The sequence below is a fragment of the Myotis yumanensis genome, unplaced genomic scaffold, assembly GCF_028538775.1.
Source record: "Myotis yumanensis isolate MYYU_CA2020_CCGP unplaced genomic scaffold, mMyoYum1.0.hap1 SCAF_2, whole genome shotgun sequence".
NCBI lineage: Eukaryota > Metazoa > Chordata > Mammalia > Chiroptera > Vespertilionidae > Myotis > Myotis yumanensis.
The window spans coordinates 70903711-70926429 of record NW_027223753.1 but is presented as its reverse complement, the minus strand read 5'-3'; the positions used below and the strand labels follow the sequence as shown (position 1 = coordinate 70926429).

General features: G+C 39.7%; 1 protein-coding gene across 6 annotated transcripts in view; it reads left to right on the top strand.

Annotated features, from left to right (window-relative positions):
• The window catches only part of EVI5 (ecotropic viral integration site 5), a 203346-nt gene that overhangs the window by 132636 nt on the left and 47991 nt on the right, over nucleotides 1-22719 (top strand). For all 6 annotated transcript variants that reach the window (XM_070405596.1, XM_070405595.1, XM_070405594.1 and 3 more), the window contains one exon: nucleotides 2547-2642. In XM_070405596.1, coding sequence (XP_070261697.1) covers nucleotides 2547-2642 — 96 coding nt within the window. The remainder of the gene's footprint in view (nucleotides 1-2546; nucleotides 2643-22719) is intronic.

Below are 22719 nucleotides of genomic sequence, written 5' to 3'. Positions count from 1 at the left end.
AATTGAAATATGGCCATTTATCATTTTTATTTATCCAAGTTGGTGTGGGTATTTATACTTCACTGCTTCATTGTGTTGAGCATTGAGTATACTGTTTCATTATGGATGCTGCCTCAGCTCCTCCTGGATACATCGTATTACTTTTGTAAAATCTAAAAAATCTGAAATTTCATAGCACACCTGGATTTCAGTAATGGGATTGTGGGATTTTCTACATAAATCAAAATTTGAAGATTATAGGAAGATTTTAGTTTCTCTAGTTCTACATATATTGAGAAAACATATTAATTTATATACAAATTTATAAAATTGTGTAATAAATAATGTTAAGTGAGGAAAGTCAGTCAAGGTATTTTTACTATGATTATAATACTAGTATTATAACACCCCTTCTATCTCATTCTCTTCCTGACCCTACCACATACCTCTTCTTTCATTTTTTCCCCCCAGGTTATGCTTTTATTTTTTCATAAGTCCTTTTAGAATTTCTTTTAGGCAAATATTGTGAAGTAAATGTTCATATTTTTTCTTGTCCTCACTCTTTAACATGAAAGTTAGTATACTGTATATTCTGCTTTTGCTTTTTTTTTTGGCCATATGTTTTCTAAAGTTTTAAATATCAGTTCTTGAAGTGTCTTCTCATCATTGATGGGCACATGGGTTGTTCCCAGTGTTTTACTACTATAAACGGAGTATAATAATAACCTTGTAACATACATAATTTCAGATGTATCGAAATGTATCTACACATTCTTGTAGGATAAATTCCTGTAAATGTTATTGTTTGGTGAATGGGTAAATACATTGGCTCTTTTCATAGATTTTGTCAAATTACCCTCCTGAATGTTGTACCATTTTTTACTTTGACAGCAGGGCATTATGGTACCTGTTTCTTTGTCATGTTACTTACAAAATGTCTAGGCAAATATTTTCGTTTTAAATAGATGTAATTTACATATTCTAGGACAGTGATTCTCAGATCGGTTTGGGAGGAGGTGAGATTATGAGACTTCAAAAAATGATGGCATCTACTTATGTATTTGAGAATAAAGTCAAATACTTGGCTGTCTTCTGTCAGTTACTCTTATAGGCACTGAGGATACAGTAGTGAAGAAGGTGGACATAATGTTTAGTGAGATAAGTAAAAATTGATAAGATCATTACCAATGATATACTGTGGACTGGGAGTTCAGAGGAAGTAGGAGTTAAGATGTGGTGCTAGAAGGTGGTATGAGAGGTGGGACCTAAAGAGTAGCAAAGAATTAGTCTTGTGAAGAGCCAGCGCAAGATCCCTGCATGAATAGGGTCACAGAGTTCAAAAGCAGGAAAGAACTTGGTTGCTGAGTCTTGTACATAATGAAAAGCTTAATGAGATGAAGCCAGGGAGATAGGCTGTGACCCTACTTCTTATATGTAAATTTTTATACTCATGGCAACAAGTTTGGGTTTTGCTCTGTGGGAGGCTAGTGAAACATTTTAAGTAGGAAAGCAATACATGATATTTTTTCTGTTTTACTGTATTTGCTTCAGATTTTTTTACTTTTTGAAAAGATGCTTTTTTTAAAAAAATGTGTTTATTGACAGAGAGAGAGAGAGAAAGAGAGAGAGAGAGATTGAAACAACATGATAAGAGAGAATCATTGATTGGTTGCCTCCTGGGGATCACACCCAAAATCCGGACTTGTGCTCTGACCTGGAATTGAACTGAGACCTTCTAGTTCATGGGTCAGTGCTCAACCACTGAGCACACTGGCTGAGATTTTTTTACTCTTGATTTTAAAATAATTTTATGTTTAAAGAAAAGTGGCAAAGATAGTGCAGAGAATTTCCATAGACCCTTTCATCAGCTTGTCCTGATGTTAACATCTTACAGAACCATGGTACCTTTATTGATACTAAGAAGTGAATGTTGATACAATGTTAATCCTAAACTACAGATTTTATTCAGATTTTCCCAGCATGTCTCAGTTTCCTCTAATCTGTGACAGCACGGATATTGTAGAATATGGTTTCAGAGTTTTTTCTTTGTGACATTTTGAGGTGGTGGGGTAAATATTATGCAGAATTGTGATACAGTCTAATTTTTATTATTATTTGTAATTCGATGTAAATATTTATTAACATTTATTCTTCAGAAAGAATATGATTTTTAAAATATTATCTACTAACATTAGTATTCATATCTTTGTTATTCTGTTGTCCTGGTTAAGGGTTTCAAAGTTCTCAATAATTGTTCTTTTATAAAAAACTTAACTTTAAGTTGCTAGTAATTAAAAAAAAATTAATTAAGTTAAATTTTAATTTAAATATTTTGAGCAATATTAATTTATATGAATGATATTTCTTAATATTTAAAGATGGGATGCTATCCTGTATATTCATTTCATATCAAGTTTAGGAGATAATGGCTTTTTCTTATTTGATGGGTTTATTTGTTATTTTCTAAATTTTAAGATAGGTTACAGTGTTTCTGTTTCCGTATTAATTTATCTTTAGTTTGGTTCATTGTATGGTTTATTATTGGCTTGTTTTGTCTGCCACCCTAGAACAAGGAAGAAGTGATGGCCGTGAGACTGCGGGAAGCAGATAGCATAGCTGCTGTGGCTGAACTGCAGCAGCACATCGCTGAGCTTGAAATCCAGGTACCATATGGACATAATAAAATACACATACAAATAACGCAATCGTTTCCTCTCCCTCTGTGCCTGAACAATTATATCTTCATCCTGAAAATGACTGTGATTCTGTTTTCAACACTTACTCATTTCCAAGTCCATTCTTTTTATTGTTGTAAGTGTATAGTTCCATGACATTAAGTACGTTCACATTGTTGTGCAACTAATCTCCAGAACTCTTCATCTTGCAAACCTGAAACTCTATACCTATTAAATAACTCCCTATTCTCCTCTATCCCCAACCCTTGGAAATCACACATTCTACTTTCTGTCTCTGAATTTGACTATTTTAGGTCCCTCATATAAGTATAGTCATGCAGTGTTTCTTTTTGTGACTGGCTTATTGCACTTAGCATAATGCCATTAAGGTTCATCCATGTTGTGGCATGTGTGAGAATTTCATTTTTAAGGCTGAATAATATTCCATTGTATGTGTGTACCACATTTCATTTATCCATTGATGAATACTTGAGTTGCTTCCACATTTTGGCTGTTGTGAATAATACTGCTATGAACATGGTGTACAAATATCTGTTAGAGTCCTTGCTTTCAATTCCACCCATAAGTGGAATTGTTGGATCCTGTGGCAATTCTGTGTTTAATTTTTGAGAAATTGTTATACTATTTTTCACAGCAGCTAAAGCATTTTACATTCCCACCAGCAATGCACAAGGACAAAGGTCTCGATTTCTTCACATCCTCACCAACATGTATTAATTTTGTTTTCTTTTTTCAATTCCAGCCATCCTAATGAGTGTGCCTGGTATCTCACTGTGGTTTTAATTCGCATTTCCTTAATGATTATTAATATTGAGCATCTTTCATGTGCTTATTTGTCGTCTGTGTATCTTCTCTAGAGAAGTGTCTATTCAAGTCTTTGCCCATCTCTTAATGAAGTTGTTCTTGTGTTTTAGAAGATCCTTATAGTGTCAATCCCTTATCAGATAAGTGGTTTACAAACATTTTCTCCCATTTCATGGGTTGCCTTTTCACTCTTATTTCCCTTTATGTACAAAAGTTTTGGGGGTTTTTTTGAAGTCTAGCTTACAGGTTGTTTTTTTTTGTTGCCTGTGCTTCAAGTCCATTTTTGAATGATAATGATCACATTTCTATATTGTCAAAGCTGTTTTCAAAAGAAAATTCAAAGCTTTAAAAATAACTGTTTTGTTACATCTTTTTATACAGTACTAGAGGCCCGGGTGCACGAATTCGTGCACGGGTGAGGTCTGGCTGGCCCACCCTGATGGGGGCAGATCAGGCCGGGCCAGCTGAGGGGAGGGACTGTGGGTGGAGCCAGCTGTGGGGGAAAGATCGCAGGCGGTTGGTGGGCCGGCCCCACCCCCTGTTCGAATTCCCTGTTGAACTCCCAGTAGAGGGGACAATTTGCATATTAGCCTTTTATTATATAGGATTAGAGGCCCAGTGCACAAGATTCAAGCACTGGGGGGGGGGGGTCCCCTCAGCCAAGCCTGCACCCTCTCGCAGTCCAGGGCTCTTGCAGTCTGAGACCCCTTTCTCCTTACTGCCCGCCTTCAGCGGAGGTGGGAGAGGCTCCCGCCACTGCCGCTGTGCTTGCCAACTGTGAGCCTTGCTTCTAGCTGAGCAGTGCTCCCCCTGTGTGACTGCACTTACCACCAGGGGACAGCTCCTGAATTGAGCATCTGCCCCCTGGTGGTCAGTGCATGTCATAGCGACCAGTCGTTCTGCCGTTCAGTCGATTTGCATATTATGCTTTTATTATATAGAACTAGAGGCCCGGTGCACAAAAAATTGTGCACTCGGAGGGGGAAAAGGAGGGGGTCCCTCAGCCTGGCCTGTGCCCTCTCGCAGTCTGGGACCCCTCGGGAGATAACCACTTGCTGGCTTAGGCCTGCTCCTGGGTGGCAGAGGGCAGGCCTAATCCCTAGGTGCAGCCCCTGGTCGGGCTCAGAGCAGAGCTGATTGGGGAGTTGGGGCGCCGCCCCCTGTCATGCACAGAGCAGGGCGGATTGGGAGGTTGCGATGCCACCCTCAGTCACGCTCAGGGTAGGGCCGATTCGGGGGTTGGGGCACCGCCCCCTGTCACACTCAAGGCAGGGTCGATGGGGAGGTTGCGGCGCCACCCCCTGTCACGCACAGAGAAGGGCCCATCAGGGGGTTGGGCGCTGCCCCCTGTCATGCACAGAGCAGGGCCCATAAGGGGGTTGGGGAGCTCCCCCCTGTCATGCAGAGAGCAGGGCCCATCAGGGGGTTGGGGAGCTCCCCCCGTCACGCACAGAGCAGGGCCTATCAGGGGGTTGAGGAGCTCCCCCCTGTCAAACACAGAGTAGGGCCGATAGGGGAGTTAGGGCACCGCCCCCTGTCACAGAGCAGGGCGGATCAGGGGGTTGGGGCACCGCCCTCTATCACCCGCAGAGCAGGGCCGATCAGGGGGTTGGGGCGCCGCCACTGTCACACTCAGGGCAGGGCCAATGGGGAGGTTATGGCTCTACCCTGTCACACACAGAGCAGGACCGTGGGGGGGGAGGGGTTGGGGCGCCGCACCCTGTCACAGAGCAGGGCCGATCAGGGGGTTGGGACGCCGCACCCTGTCACACACAGAGTCGCAGGGCGATCAGGGGGTTTGGGCGCTGCCCCCTGTCACGCTGATCCAGTGCCAGGAGGCCTCGAGGCTCCGCTGATCCCGGTGCTGGGAGGCATATTACCCTTTTACTATATAGGATAGAGGCCTGGGGGGCGGCTGGTTTGCCCTGAAGGGTGTCCTGGATCAGGGTAGGGGTCCCCACTGGGATGCCTGGCCAGCCTGGATGAGGGGATGATGGCTGTTTGCAGCTGGTCACACACCCTTCAGGGTAGGGGTCACCACTGGGGTGCCTGGCCAGTCTGGGTGAGGGGCTGAGGGCTCCTTTCAGGCTGGCGGTTGTTGACTGAAGCTCCCAACCGCTCCTTTTTTTCTCTTTTTTTTATTTTATTCTGGGCCAACTTTAACTCTGGCTCTAGCTCTGAGGCTTCCCCTGGTTTGTTTGCGTTCTATAATCGAAACAATGTATAACTCCAGCTCTGAGATCCCGGGGTTTTGTTTAGCTTCTATATTTGTTACAAAGTTTCAAACTGCCAGCTCAGAGGCCGGCAAGGCAGGCGGGGAACGTTGGAGTCCTCCTTCACTGCAGCAAGCAAGCCTCATGTTTGCTTCCAGCTGCCTGGCTGCCGGCCGCCATCTTGGCTGGCAGTAATTTGCATATCTCCCTGATTAGCCAATGGGAAGGGTAGCGGCCGTATGCTAATTACCATGTTTATCTTTTATTAGTGTAGACTAGATACTCAATGCACGAAATTCGTGCAAGGGGCTCGGTCCTCACAGCCCCAGCCGGCCCTTGCAGCCCCGGCTTCATCTGGAAGGTTGTTGGACGGTCGTGCTGCTGTTTGGCCTAATTAGCATATTGGCTCTTTATTATATAGGATATATAGAATAAGGTAATACATACATTTCCAATATGGGCAAAGTATTATATTTAAAATCTTATTTCTCTCACAGCATTTTATTTTCGTCTGTTCCAGGCTATAAATAGTTTTATCTGCAAATCTAGAATTTTCTTCCCACCTGAAAAATAATTTCGTCCTTAAATTACAATTAAAATTCAGTTAATTTCTGCCCTAGCCAGTTTGGCTCAGTGGATAGAGCATCAGCCTGCAGGCCTCAGGGTCACGAGTTCAATTCCAGTCAAGAGCATGTACCTTGGTTGCAGGCTCCTCCCTTTCCCGGGGCCTGATTGAGGCATGTAGGATGCAACCAATCGATGTGTTCTAAGACTTACATATTATAATCTCATCTTTTGATCTGAGTCAAAAGTAATCAACACATTATGATTTTTATAAGTTTATTAAAAGGTATCTTTTATGTCCTATTGATAATATTACCCATAAAGTAGCACATATTCAGAAAAACTATTGATAATATTACCCATAAAGTAGCACATATTCAGAAAAACTTAAGGCATGCATAATATATTTATAATCAGCTATTTACATTGCTGTCATATGCAATTCTAGTTTAATATGTACTTTTCTAACATCAAGAAAATTATAAAAAATTTTATACATCAGTCACAAAATAGCAAGATTTAAATCACTCTTTTTATTGATTCTGAAGTACTTATTAAAATGAAGAACTTGGGACGGGAAACCATAAAAATACTAGAGGAATCCACAGGCAGTGAAATTTCAAACATATGCCGAAGGAATTTCTTCTCTGATAATGCTCCTAGGGCAATGGAAACTAAAGAGAAAATAAACAAATGGGACTACATCAAAATAAAAAGCTTTTGCATAGCAAAGGAAACCATCAACAAAACAACAAGAAGACCCACTACATGGGAGAACATATTTGCCAATGATACCACCAATAAGGGTTTAATCTCCAACATTTACAGGGATCTCATGAAACTTAACAAAAGGAAGATAAACAATCCAATAAAAAAATGGGCAACGGACCTAGATAGACACTTTTTGAAAGAGGACATACAGAAGGCCGAAAGACATATGAAAACATGCTCAAAGTCAATAATTATACGAGAGATGCAAATCAAAATGACAATGCGGTACCATCTCACACCTGTCAGAATGGCTGTCATCAACAAATCAGCAAACAACAAGTGTTGGAGAGGATGTGGAGAAAAAGGAACCCTTCTGCACTGCTGGTGGGAATGCAGACTGGTGCAGCCACTGTGGAGAACAGTATGGAGCTTCCTCAAAAAACTAAAAATGGAACTCCCATTTGACCCAGTGATCCCACTTCTAGGAATATATCCCAAGAAAACAGAAACACCAATCAGAAAGGATATATGAACCCCTATGTTCATAGCAGCACAATTCACCATAGCTAAGATTTGGAAACAGCCTAAGTGCCCATCAGTAGATGAGTGGATTAGAAAACTGTGGTACATCTACACAATGGAATACTACGCTGCGGTAAAAAAGAAGGAACTCTTGCCTTTTGCAACAGCATGGATGGAACTGGAGAGCATTATGCTAAGTGAAATAAGCCAGTCAGAGAAAGATAAATACCACATGATCTCACTCATTTGTGGATTATAGAGAACAACATAGACTGATGAACAGGGACAGATCCAAAGACTGAGAAACAGTGATCAGGCTATCAATCCCCAGAAGAAAAGTAGGGGAGGGTGGGGGTAAGGGGAAGAGATCAACCGAAGGACTTGTATGCATGCATATAAGCCAAACCAATGGACATGGACAACAGGGGGATGGGAGCATGAATGTGCAGGGGGGGGGGGCAGGTTGGGGGTTAATGGGGGGGATGAGGACACATTTGTAATACCTTAACTAATAAAAAAATAAATAAGTAAAATGAAGAACTTGGCATAATGCATGTTTTATTTAAAAATGAAATATAACATATCATTTTTGAAAAATATAAACGAAAATGCATGAAATTTTTACTATCAATAACAGTATGTTAGCATCAAATGGCACTTGATTAAGTGATCACTGGAATCCTGATTGCCAAATTCATTGGTATTTTTTCAGCATTTATCTTGCTTGAACATATCTCATTTGTCATTGTTGACCTCTCATCCTCTTCATTGTCTCCTCCCTCGGCTTTCCTAACAACACTCACTTTTGACTTTCTTCATTCTTTCTAAACTGTTGTTTCCAGTCTTCTCTATCAGTTCTGAATCTTTGTATTCTTCCCAAAATCCGAGTTTTGGGTGTTTTAAAAACTATATTCAAATGAAAAGTCTCACCTACATGGCTTCAGGAGCAATCTTTACAAGTGATTCCTAATATATGTCCATCCCTAGCATGTACTACTTTATGAGGGATATTATCAACAGAACATAAAGGATACCTTTTTATAAACTTATATAAATCAAAACATGTTGTGATTACTTTTGACCAATAATTGTTAAAACTTTTAAAAATTACTATCACAATAATACAGAGTTCATAAAGCAAAATTATAATCCTACTAGAGGCCCGGTGCATGCAATTCATGTGCAGGTACGGTCCCTAGGCCTGGCCTGCGATCAGGACCATCTTCCCTGGCTGCCGGCAGCCGGCCCTGCCACCCACTGCCACCCACCCCCGGTTCCCCGTTCGCCATTGGGCAATCGGAGCCTGCCAACCAGGGGGAGGGACCAAGAGGTTGGCCATTCCTGTCCACTCACCGGACCCGCTCCCATCACGTGTCGTCCTCTGTATGTGAGGCGACTGGCAGGGCAGAGGCCTTGGCCTGGTATCACCCGCGTCCTCTGGTTCCCCATTTGCCATCCAGCAATCGCAGCCTGCTGGCCAGGAGGAGGGACTGAGAGGTGGTTAGTGCACCTCATAGCAACTGGTTGAGCAGTTGTTCTGGTCGTTCCGCCGTTCGGTTGATTTGCATATTACTCTTTTATATATATAGATATAATAAACACCTAATATGCTAAGTGTCCGGTCGTCCGGTTGGCTGTTCAACCAATCAAAGTGTAATTTGCTAATGATATGCTAAGGCCTCTCAACCGCTCGCTATGACATGCACTGACCACCAGGGGGCAGACGCTCTGACTGGTAGGTTAGCTTGCTGCTGGGGTCTGGCTGATCAGGACTGAGTGAGACAGGCCAAACATGCCCTGGAGCCCTCCCACACCCTCTCCCCAGCAGCTGGCCAACCTCCCACATTCCTCCCTGGCCTTGATTGTGCACTGGTGGGGTCCCTCGGTCTGGCCTGCACCCTCTTGCAATCCAGGACCCCTGGGGGGATGTTGGAGAGCTGGTTTCGGCCAGATCCCGCAGGCGAGGCCGAGGGACCCCACTGGTGCACGAATTCATGCACCGGGCCTCTAGATATATATAAAAATGTTATCCATATGACCACTATAGAAAATATTTCCTATACTCCATAGTCTACACAATCACACCCTGCTCCCTTATCATGAATTTTATGGTAATCCTAAAATTTATGGTAATTACCATAAAACTCCTTATAGTTGTGTCTCTTTGTATGCATCTCTGATCCACACAGTTTAGTTTACCCTGTTTCTGAATTTTATATAGTCATATTAAATATTTTCATTTTTGTCTCTACTTTCCTTGTTCAACAGTATGAGTCATCATTTTTATTGTTATACATATTCCATTTTATGACTATATCACAGTGTATTTGTGCATTCTAATATTAGTGGTCATTTAGGACTTTCCAGATTGGCACTATTCTGAACAGTGCTGTGATTATGAGCAATCTTGTGCACTATACTAACCACCTGTACACGAGTTCCTCTAGCATTTATACCAAGGTGCGGAATGGCTGGTCAGAGGGCATGCAAATATTCAACTTTATTTTCTTAAAATGCACCAGATTAAACTCCCAACAGAATCATATGAAAGTTCTTGTTGTTCCACATCTTCCCCCATCACTTGGTAGTGTCAGATGTTTCGATCTCTGCCAGTGTGGTTGGTATGCAGTGATATTTCATCATGTTTTTAGTTTTCATTAACCTGGTACTAATGATTTTGGCCATTTGGATTTCCTCTTTTGTCAAGTACCTGTTAGTCTTTTGTGTATATTTTTCTATTGGGTTGTCTTTTTCTCATGAATTTGTAGTTTTCTTTATTGAGGTTATATTTTGCAAATTTGTACTCTCTGTGACTTGTCTTTTGTTGTTATTGTTTTTAAATTTATTGTGTCTTTTAATGAATAGACCAATAGTCATTGTTACTGTTGTTACTGTTTTTTAGTATGTTTTTAGGGAGAGGAGAGGGAAGGAGGGGAGAGGAGGGGAGGGGAGGGGAGGGAGAGAAACATCAATGATGAGAGAGAATCATTGATTGGCTGCCCTGACCAGGAATTGAACCGTGACCTCCTGGTTAATGGGTGGATGCTCAACCACTGAGCCACACCAGCCAGGCTATAGACCAATAGTTTTCATGGATAATAGACAGCTCCACCTGGAAATTGTAGACACTTCAAATTCATCATGTTTAAAATCAAATGTGTTCCTATTTCCAACTAAAATTGTTTTCTTCTTTTTTTCCCTCTAGGCTTGATCAGTGGGATTATATATTATTGAACTAGAGGCCCAGTGCATGAATTCGTGCACAGGTGGAGTCTAGCCAACCTGCCCGGATTGGGGCCAATTGGGCCAGGCAGGCCTGGGGGAGGGGACACGGGAGGTTTACCGGCTAGCACCGCCCCCGATCAGGGTGGGGGTGCCGATCAGGGGCGGGACCCGTTGGGGCTGGGGCCATGGGCATTTGGTCCACCGGGCCTGCCCCCCTGGTCAAACTCCTGGTCAAGGGGACAATTTGCATATTAGCCTTTTATTATATAGGATTATTCAACCTAATAGGAATTTCACTTATGCTTTTCTTATCCTCTACCATATATACCAGGGCTGTTATATAGAGTGTGCAAATTTTTAACTTTGCCTGATAATACCCAATTATTTTACCAAGTGCTTGTGCTAGTTGACATTTCTATCAACACTTTACTCCCTCACCTACTCTAGTAGATTTGCCTTCAAATAAATTATTTTAAGAGAATTCAGAGCCCTCCTATTGCTCATAGGGAAGGACACACCACTTAAAAAAATCTCACCCAAGGATATCTTTATTGATGAGAGAGAGAGAGGGAGAGGGAGAAAGGGAAACATCAATGTGAGAAAAACATTGATTAGTTGTCTCTCATATGCATACCAACTGGGGATCAAACCCACAACCTAGGCATGTGCCCTGACCAGAAATAGAACCCACAACCTTTGGTGTATAGGATGATGTTCCAACCATCTGAGCCACCCAACCAAGGCTTCAAAAAAGTCTTAATAATTCATAAGATTAAAGTGTCTTGCCCAACTCTTCAGTTCCTTCAAAAGAGAAAAGACCTCAGTAAATGTAAAATTAAATCAAAGGTAATTTTAATGATTTCAGAAACATTTAAAAATCTTACTTAGCCTTTCTATATCCTCTGCCATTCCCTTAATTCATCTGCCCCTCACAACTGACTAGTAATTTCCTGTCCAGTTTCCTTTTCTCCACCCTCAGCTCTTCCACAAAACTACCAGTTATCTTTCTAAAACATAAAAACTTTTATTGATTGCCTTTTACCTACCAAATCATATCAAAGCTCTTCAGCATAAAATGCTTATCTTTTCATTATTAACCAACCTGCATTTCTAGCTTCATCTCTCACCATTACCTCCCCATCCTTCCTCCCCACCCCCTACACACATGTACTCTTTTCAAAATTTCACATTCCTTCAGAATTTGGTTCCATTCTACACATGGCTATGTCTTCCTAAATTGCTGTGTTTTTCTGTGCCCCCTAATCTTTTGTGGTGCTTTTGCTTACTGAATTTTCCTTGGTTAGCTTGCTATTAATACACTTAGTAAATGTGTTTTCAGTAAACATCTTAATGATTCAACTTTTACTCATTTATTTACTTACTACATGCAGATTAGGACCATAAATAGAGCTTTTGTTAAAACCTGAAACTCCTTCAGTTCCAAGAATAATACATTTTAGGTTATTCTTCATCAAGGAAATATCTTAGATCACTTTCAAGTTCCACTAGGGGGAGAACTCCACTTAGTCAAACATTTTTATACTTCAAATCTCTTCAGACCAACTCTTTCAATTACTGTTACTCTCATGAATAAAATGTTTCAAACTCTTCACTTAGTAAGTTACATTATTATATAAGCTGTTATTTAGTATAATCAAAGACTGCTTTTTAATGTAGTTATGAAAATTGTACTTTTGTAAATGTCATATTTAGGTGAGAAAATACATTAGATAAATACTTATTTTTATAAATATTAGAATTATATAATAGATAAACTTATGAGGCTGAAGTTTATTCAATTTATTTTAAAAGATTTTTTAGTGAACTTGACACTTTATGATTTAAAGTTCATAATCTCCCGCATGTGATTGTTCTGAGATAACTACATCTGTAATATATACTTAATATCCTCTCCCATAATGCTCCCTCACCCCTCTTTTGAGGAGGTATTTTATACTACGGTTTCACAATGAATTTAACCTTTTCTAAATGTAGCGGCTTTAAAATTTTGGCATTTCCCTAGAACTGTTTATAAAAGTTATCACCTAGGTTTCTTCCTTCTCAACACAAATGGCACTTATCGATGGATTTTAGTTACCATTCTATAGTACTTACTTGGGTTGAACTGTAAGGTTACAGTGTATATCATTTCAATATTTTGTGACAATTCAGAGTTACAATTCTGAATTTTAAATACTGTATAATCCTCTCACTTCATTCAGGTCTCCATTATTTTCTTAAATAAAGCTCCTTTGGCCAAATTTCTTTTTTTTTTTCTTTCTGTAAATTTTTTTTTATTCTTTTTAAAAAAATATTATAATAAGTATTACAAAGGGTATTACATATGTGTCCTTCCCCAAATTTCTATGTAAAATAATATTCCTGTCCTGATCACTATATTCTTATGCTGCTTTATATTTCTTCAGGACAATCTTTTGCCATAAATGATACATTTTTGTTTTTATGCACATTCTCCACCAGGATGGAAGCTCCATGAGCAAGGAATTTTTACCTGTCTTATTCCATTTCTGTATTTCTCTGTGCTTGGTTTAGAATGCCTATTACATAGCCATCACTTAAATATTTGTATTTGAAGAAATTAAATGAATATAATAATTTACTCACCTGCTGTTGTTTCTACAATAAGTGATATTTAATATATACTAGAGGCCCAGTGCACAAAAATTTGTGCACTGGGGCGGGGGGAGGTCCCTCAGCCGGCCTGTGCCCTCTTACAGTCTGGGACCCCTCGAGGGATGACCACCTGCTGGCTTAGGCCTGCTCCCCGGGGGATTGGGCCTAAGCTGGCAATCAGACATCCCTCTGGCAGCCCGGCAGCCCTCGGGGGATGTCCACTTGCCAGCGGGGAGCAGACCTAAGCTGCAGTCAGACATCCTTAGCGCTGCTGAGGAGGCAGGAGAGGCTCCCACCACCACCGCTGTACTGGCAGCCATCAGCCTGACTTGTGGCTGAGCAGAGCTCCTCCATGTGGGAGCTCACTGACCACCAGAGGGCAGCTCCTGCATTGAGCGTCTGCCCCCTGGTGGTCAGTGTGTGTCATAGTGACCAGTCATTCCCAGTCTTTCTGCTGTTAGGGTCAGTTTGTATATTACCCTTTTACTATATAGGATAGAGGCCTGGTGCACAGGTGGGGGCTGGCTGGTTTGCCCTGAAGGGTGTCACTGATCAGGGTGGGGGTCCCGCTTGGGTGCCTTGCCAGCCTGCGTGAGGGTCTGATGGCTGTTTGCAGCTGGTTACACCCCCTTAAGGGTGGGGGTCCCCACTGGGGTGCCTGGCCAGTCTGGATAAGGGGCTGAGGGTTTTCAGGCTGGCTGGTGACTGAAGCTCCCAGCCTCTCCTTTTTTTCTTTTTCTTTTTTTATTCTGGGATTTATTTACCTTCTATAATTGAAACTTTGTTGCCGCTCCAGCTCTGCGAGGCCACGGCCTGCTCTACGCAGGTATCTGGGGTTTGTTTAGCTTCTATAATTGCAACTTTGTTGCTTAGAGTGGAGCTCAGAGCCTGGACACAGCAGGCGGCAGGCGGGGAACCTTGGCTTCCTCCATCACTGGAGCAAGCAAGCCTCCTGCTCGCTTCAGCTGTGTGGCTGCCGGCCGCCATCTTTGTTGGCGGTTAATTTGCATATCTCGCTGATTAGCCAATGGGAAGCGTAGCGGACATACGGTTAATTTCAATCTTTGTCTATTATTACATAGGATAATTTGAGTATTCAAATGTTAAAAATTCAGAGGTTATCCTATATTCACACACGTATGAATTGGTATACATCCTTTTATCAATAGGTCACTACTTGTTAGGAAGGATTAAATGAATTCAGACTCAGCCTAAATGCATTCATTATTATACAGAAGAAATTACTGAGCCTGGGCCCTTCTTTGAAATGTCATCGGATAGAATTTAAATCTCTGAAAATTCAGGTATATTTATTGTTGGTGTTAATGGCTTTAATTACATGTAAGATAATGGCAATTATCTTTAAAGGAGAAATTTATTTTTTTCTTGCTCTCTGCACATGTACTTTACAAGATAACTTGCTGGCTGAATGCCTCAGGCTAATGGAATTTCTTTAAGTAGCCTGCAGAGATAATTATCACATACCCTGATTGGAATAAAAAACTTCACGAAACTTAATTATCACTAGGAACAAGAGGATTTTAGAATTCTAAATGACTCTGTGGTCACAACTTTTTGTCTTCTTAAAATTCCTAGAGATTTTGTATTGGTTAGCAGTATAGATTTTGAAGTCAATCCTCTTATTAATTATCTCTGACAAGTTAACTTATTTTTTATTTTTCATTCAAAACTGAGGATCCTAAAGTTACCTGCCTTAGAGTTGTTGGGATTAAATGAGAAAGCATGTGTAAAGTGTCCTTTCTTCCCTAACTAGTCTCCAGAAAAACAGCTCAGAGAGTACCTAATATTTAAAAAAAGCACATTCAGCTTTGTAGGAGATTCCAAAAATTACAACCAAACTGGAAAGTGCAGAAAGTATTTGAGTTTTCTTTAAGATAGTCTTTATCCACCGCAGGTAATGAATTTATCCCTTTGCAAGAATTGTGTATAGCTTCAAATTAAAAATTGCTTTGACTTTTTGGTTTTTCCTAAAATGTATACTTCAGTGAGCTTATTTCTGTCCACTGTAAGCCCTATTATTTAATTTACCCTTTATTATGTATTTTCCATTTTGGGGAACATAGACTTTATTACTTGCAACTTTAATTCTTCCAGGATACTAATAATAAAAGTAGTAATAGCAGCATTGATTGCTTTTGGAGAACATCCAGCCCACAGGTTGTATAAGACCCTGGAATTCATCTGGTCTCCCTGCGAAAGCATTAGGGCTGAGTTAATTAAACATTTGACCAAATAAAGCGGGCTAATTTTTAAGTTGATAATTTTGTATGGCCTGCAATTATATATATATATATATATATATATATATATATATATATATTCTCCAAATGGCCCTTGGTAAACAAAAAGTACCCCACCCCTGGCAGTATTAGTCACTTAAGTATATATTCTCTTATTTAGTCTTCACATCAACCATGTGGCCCTGGCTAGTTGTTCAGTGGTTAGAGCACCGGCCCACGGACCAAAGGGTCACAGGTTTGACCTGGTCAAGGGCACTTACCTCGGTTGCAGGTTCCCCGGCCCCGGTACGGGCACATGCAGCAGGCAATCAATGTGTCTCTCTCATGTCAATGTTTTTTTCTCTCTCTCCCCTTCTCCCTCCCTCCCTCTCTTTCTCTAGAAATCAATGGAAAAAATGTACTCGGGTGAGGAGTAAAAAAAAAAAAAAAAGGCAACAAAAAAACAACCATATGACAAAATAGGTATTGTTATTGTCTCCATTTTATAGTTAAGGAACCTGAGACATAGAGATGATTTTAAAATGAGATTTTGCTGTTTTTATGAGAACCTACTCTGTAACTTAAATTCTTTCTGGGATTAAAATGAAATGTTTTTCTTTAATATTAAAAGTACTGTCATGGTAGTTTTATGAATTTTCTTAATAGCAGATCAAGTGCCTCCTATAACTCTGCTTATAATATAGTTCCTACCAGTTCACTATGCATCATTTAAAATCTTTTAGTAGCTTCCCATGGCTTTCACAACAAAGTTCAAATTCTGGCTCTCCTCACAAGACCCTTTCTGCTTTGATTCTTGCCTCATTTTGTACTTTTCTCAGCATATGCCTGTACTTGAGTCACAGTAAATTAGTTAAGAATCCTTCCAGTCTGTCATCTGACTCACTCTTTGTTTCTCTTCTCCTTTTTACTTCGGAAAGGTGACCTGCTGTGATGTGTCTTCCCTGATGATGCCAACTCAGCCAATTTTGTTGTCTCTGCTCCTCTAACACTGTTATAGACCTCTCTTATACCTCTCATACTATTCTTTAAAATATATTTTTATTGATTTGAGAGAGAGAAGAAAGAGGGAGAGGGAGATAGAAACATCGATGAAAGAGAATCATCATCTGGGGATCGAGCCTGCAACCTGGGCATGTGCCCTGATCAGGAATCGAACCAGTGACCTTCTGGTGCATGAGCCAGTGCTCAACCACTGAATCACAACAGCCAGGCCACCTCATATTTTTTTAATCATTCTCATTTAAAAGCCCAGATGTGAAGATTAAATTATGAATTTAAATGAAGTATTGGTTTCAAATCAACAAATATTTATGGAGTATCTACTATGTGGCTATCCATATTCTAAACACTTTAGAAGAATTAGTGAACAAAACACAAAATCCCTGTTCTCATCAAGCTTATGGTAGAGGGAAAAGTCATATGAACAAAATAAATGAACCATATGTAGTATGTAATTTAGAAGATGATGAATGCAATAGAGAAAAAAAATGTATGAAAGGGAGAGGGTTGAGGTGTTGATGGTAGGGTACTATTGCTATTTTAAATTTCAGCAAGGGCTCATTAGAACCTGATATAGACAAAGATTTGAAGCAGGTAAGTCATGCAGATTTGGGGGAAGAAATCCCTAATAAGGGAGGGAATAGTAAAGGCAAAGAGTCTAAGGCCAAAGAGTTTGTCTGAGTAGAGTCCCTGGGTGGAGTTAGAGGAGAAGTAGAGGATGCCTGAGAGGTAAATAGGGCAGATTATGTAGGGCTCAAGAATTTAGGCCTTTTTCTGAGTAAGATGGAAAGTCACTGGAGGATTTTAAGCTATGAGTGATCAGTCAGATGACACTTAACCTATTAAAACGATTGAATTGATTCAGAAAACAATATTCAATAGAACTCTCCACTTTCCAGATGGTGGAACAAAACACAGAAAAGTTAATTTTGCTCAGTTAATTGAAGAAAATAGATGGGAATCAAACCCAAGCCTTCTGATATTTAACCTGTAATTGAGTTTATGTTTTGGTTATTATAAAGATAAGTATAATAATTTGTCATGACCATATTAAAAGCTTCTGTGGGCTAAGCACATCTGTGAAATTAATTCTGCTTTGTTATAAGTAATGGAAAGGTTTTCGTTTAAAACAGTTTAGTTCTACTCAAATCCAACTTTTTGTTCTTTTCCTGGTACCCAGTCACATTTACCCACTTTGGTTAGTTTGCCCAGCAGATAACCTCTTAGGATGCCTCAGATGGGCAATACCCCAACCACTCTTGGCTTAAAAACACCCACTCAAATTCTGTTCTGACATAATTAGGTTTAAATCAGTGTGCCCAGATCAGTATGCAGTTGTGACAAAATTGGAGAGGAAATGATAAAATCTTCACTATTGAACTTTAAAATAGTATATATTTTAATTACATTACCATGACATTACTAAGTGATGGAGTTTTTTCAGGAAACTGTGATCAATTCATGCTTTCCAACTTCCTGAGCTATTTGTTAGTTTCACGACAGGTGGTAGTTTAATATGTCAATTTGGCTAACAAACTTTTTTGGGAAGATTTTTTTCCCCTTTGAAGCAGTGCTTTCTGTTTTGAGCAAATTACTTGATTATTAAAATACTTTTTATTTTTCTTTAATAGTTTTCTCAAAATTTTAATCATTTTTAAATTAGAAAAATATCTATTCTGTAACCTTATCTAGTCTTAACATGAATTCTCAACAAAGAAAGTAAAATATATAGAATATTTTACTTAGCTTGTTATCTAGTCATTAGGTATTATAAAACTCAGTTAAAATTTTTTTTACTAATGTGCTCAGAGATTATTCTTGGTATCCAACTTTAGTATGCAGTTAAATATAAAGGGATTAAGTATATAGAGGTTTTTAAGGTATTGCTGTATCTGTAAATGAAAGATATCATTCAGATACCCAAAACCAACTCATAGTAGCATCTGAAGAATTAGTAAAGGTAGGTTAGATTCTTAAGTATCATAATATCAGTGACTGTCTTGGTTTTATTAAAAATTAGTTTATGTACACCTAGCACACAGATCTTGTTTTCTATACCATTTCCAATAAAAGAAATCAAGGCTTCTCAGAGAAATAGCCGATTCCAGGACTGAGACAGGAAATATACAAGATGAGCCTGGAGCATCTTATAATGCCAGAAAGTAAAGGAGTGCTCAAAAACAAAACAAAACTTTACATTAATAGATGTATGTTAAAGGGACAAAGAGGAGCCAACTGCAAGAGCTCCAGGTCGTCAAAGGTGGAAGAATATTTAAAGTAAGAGTAGATGCCTGGCCAGTGTGGCTCACTGGTTAAGTGTCAGCCCATGCACCAAGAGGTAGCTGGTTTGATTCCTGGTAAGGGCACATGCTTGGGTTTTGGTTTGATCCTTATTAGTGGGTGTGCAAGGAGACAACTGATTGATGTTTCTCTCTCAGGGTTTCTATCTCTCTCCCTACTCACTACCTCTCTCTAAAAAATCAATAAAAGCGTACTTTAAAAAATATATTGCCCTGGCCGGTTTGGCTCAGTGGATAGAGCATCGGCCTGCGGACTGAAGGGTCCCAGGTTCGATTCCGGTCGGGGGCATGTACCTTGGTTGCGGGCGCATCCCTGCTAGGGGGTGTGCAGGAGGCAGCTGATCGATGTTTCTGACTCTCTATCCCTCTCCTTTCCTCTCTGTGAAAAATCAATAAAATTTATTAAAATAAATAAATAAATAAATAAATAAATAAATAAATATATAAAGTAGTAGTGGATTGTAACTCAAAGTATAAAATAAATATCTATGAATCCATGCTGATATAAATAATGATTGACTGACATAATAAATGGGGGAGAAGAGATAAATCTCTGTGCAGAAGAGTTCCATATGCTCTGCCCTCAAGGAGAAGAGTCATAAATCCCTACTACTCCTTAAGTGTGGGCTGTGCACAGTGACTTTCCTACAAAGGCTACAGTATGGAAAGGGCAGGGAAAAAATCTCTCTATATAAAAGCCTAAGTGACCAGTCAACCAGTAGCTATGATGTGCACTGACCACCAGGGAGCAGACGCTCAATGCACAGGCATGGAAACATGGAACAGACTGATGAATCTCAGAGGGAAGGAGGGAGTGGAGAGAGCGGGAAGAGATTAACCAAAGATCTTATATGCATACTAGAGGCATTGTACATGGATTCATGCACCGGTGGGTTCCCTTGGCCTGGCCTGCAGGGATCGGGCCAAAACCACCAGTCTGACATCCCCCAAGGGGTCCTGGATTGCAAGAGGGTGCAGGCCAGGCCGGGGGACTCTGCTGGTGCATGAATCCATGTACTGGGCCTCTAGTAATATATAGCTTTACAGTGGTGAAACCTAACAAACACTCCTTTACTTGGACCAGTGGTTCTCAACCTTCCTAATGCCGCGACCCTTTAATACAGTTCCTCATGTTGTGGTGACCCCCAACCATAAAATTATTTTCGTTGCTACTTCATAACTAATTTTGCTACTGTTATGAATCGTAACGTAAATATCTGATATGCAGGATGTATTTTCATTGTTACAAATTGAACATAATTAAAGCATAGTGATTAATCACAAAAACAATATGTAATTATATATGTGTTTTCCGATGGTCTTAGGCAACCCCTGTGAAAGGGTCATTCGACCCCCAAAGGGGTTGCGACCCACAGGTTGAGAACCGCTGACTTAAACGATTATGGTCAACATTAGCAGTTATGAATCACATTGTAAGTATGCACCCGTGTTTCAGTGTGATAATAATGCCACTTTGTCTCTCTAGTCTTCCAGTAACCCCAAATCCCAGTCTTACCATGAGAAAAATATCAGACAAATTTTGATAGTGGGGCATCCTACAGAATGCATGACCTGTACTCCTCAAAACTCTCCAGATGATCAAAAACAGGCAGTCTGAGAATCTGTCACAGCCAAGAGCAACCTGAGAGACATGACAACTAAATATAATGTGGAGTCCTGCATAGAATCTTAGAACAGAAGGACATTAAATTTAAAAAACAAGCAAACACACACACACAATAAGGAAAACTGAATAACATATGAGCTTCAGTTAGTAAAACTATCAGTATTGATTCCTTAATGGTAACAAATTGACCATACTTTGTTAATGGAAGATGTTAATAATCGGGGAAATAGTGCAGGGGGTAAATAGGAATTCTGTCTTCTCAGTTTTTCTATAAGTCTAAAACTGTTTTTTTTAAAAAGTACTATAAAAATAGTTTATGTAATTCCATGGTTTTGGGGAACCCCTAGAATTACATAGAATTTTAAATATTAGTCACAAAAGTGATTTGTTTCCAATTAAACTATAATTTATAAGAAATATTTTCTAGCTTTTTGGACCTTGTACAAATGCTGATCTTTCATGTGTGCATTTAGCTGGTCTTACAAGAAACATCACTTTAAAACTCTGTGTGTGTGTATGTGTGTGTGTATGTGTGTGTCTTAGCACTGAGGAAAATTTTTGATTTATTATTTTTTTCGACTTACCTTATTTTCTTAAAAATATTTATATGTAGTATATATTTTTATTTTTTTCTAGTTACTAAAATGAACATTCAAACTTTTTTGTCCACGAAATGTTGTTGTTTTTTTTGCTTGCTTGCTAAGGTTTTTATTAGGACTACATGAATATTTAGATTAATTAATCAATTATTTATTTTTATTAAATTTATTGGGGTGACATTGATTGATAAGATTATATAGGCTTCAAGTGTGCATTTCCATGATACGTCATCTGTGTATTAGATTGTGTACCCACCACCCATATACATGGCCCCTTTACCCTTTACTACTTCCCACTCTCCTTCCTTCTAGTACTACCATACTATTGTCTGTGTCTATGAATTTCAGTTTTATATCCCACATATGAGTGAAATCATATAGTTCTTAGCTTTTTCCGACTGACTTATTTTGCTTAGCATGATATCCTCAAGGTCCATCCATGTTGTCACAAATGGTAGTATTTAATCTTTTCTTTTGACTGAGTAGTATTCCATCTATATATATAAAAGCATAATGTGCAAACTGTCCCCTCGAGAGTTCAACCAGGAGACCAGGAGTTCGATCGCTCACTATGACGTGAGCTGACCACCAGGGGGCGGCGTGGAACAAAGGAAGGCCGCAGCCAGCAGCCAGGGAAGGGAGGCCCTGGCCAAAAGCTGGAAGGAAGGCTCCAGCCAGCAGCCAGAAGGCCCCAATCGGTCCTGATTGCCAGCCAGGCCTAGGGACCCTACCCATGCACAAATTTCGTGCACCGGGCCTCTAGTTGTATATATGTACCACATCTTTTTATCCAGTCATCTATCAAAGGACACTTTGGTTGTTTCTGTCTTGGCAACCTGTGAATAATACTGCATAGAGGTGCATATGTGAATAAATATTTTCAAAATTTTCCAGTAGGTAGAAGAGGAATTGCTGGGTCATATGGTAGCTCTATTCTTAATTTTTTTAGCTACTTCCATACTGCTTTCCATAGTGGTTGTGTCATTTTACATTTCCACCAGCGGTGAACAAGGTTCCTTTTTCTCCACAACCTCTCCAACACTTGTTTTATTTATATATATTTGTCTTTTTGATAATAGCCATTCTAACAGGTGGGAGGTGGTATCTCATTCTAGTTTTTATTTGCATTTTCCTGATAACTAGTGAAGTTGAGCACCTTTTCATATATCTGTTGGCCATGACTTTAAATTACAGGAAACTGTTTTAGAAGCTTACCGATAGTACATGATATGAGTATGATTTGTTTTTAGATGTTTCGAATGAGTCACCTTGAAGTCACAGAGAGGCTAACATTTACCACGTTTACTATTCTGATTAATTTGTCTTAGGGCAAAGTACAAATCAGTAATAACTTAAAAGCTTAGAGGTTGCTATTGATGTTTCAGTAAGGTTATGTTGATTAATCACGGTGATTACTTATCACTTGTCAGAAATTTACTCAAATCATGGGATTTTCTTCTATAATAATTTCATATGCAGTTATTATTTTCTTAATACATTTGCTTTGATAAATTAATTGAAAATATCAAATTGGGATTTAGAAATTGGGCCCCTGCTGCAAGTTAATATGGTTGCTTCTGTGACC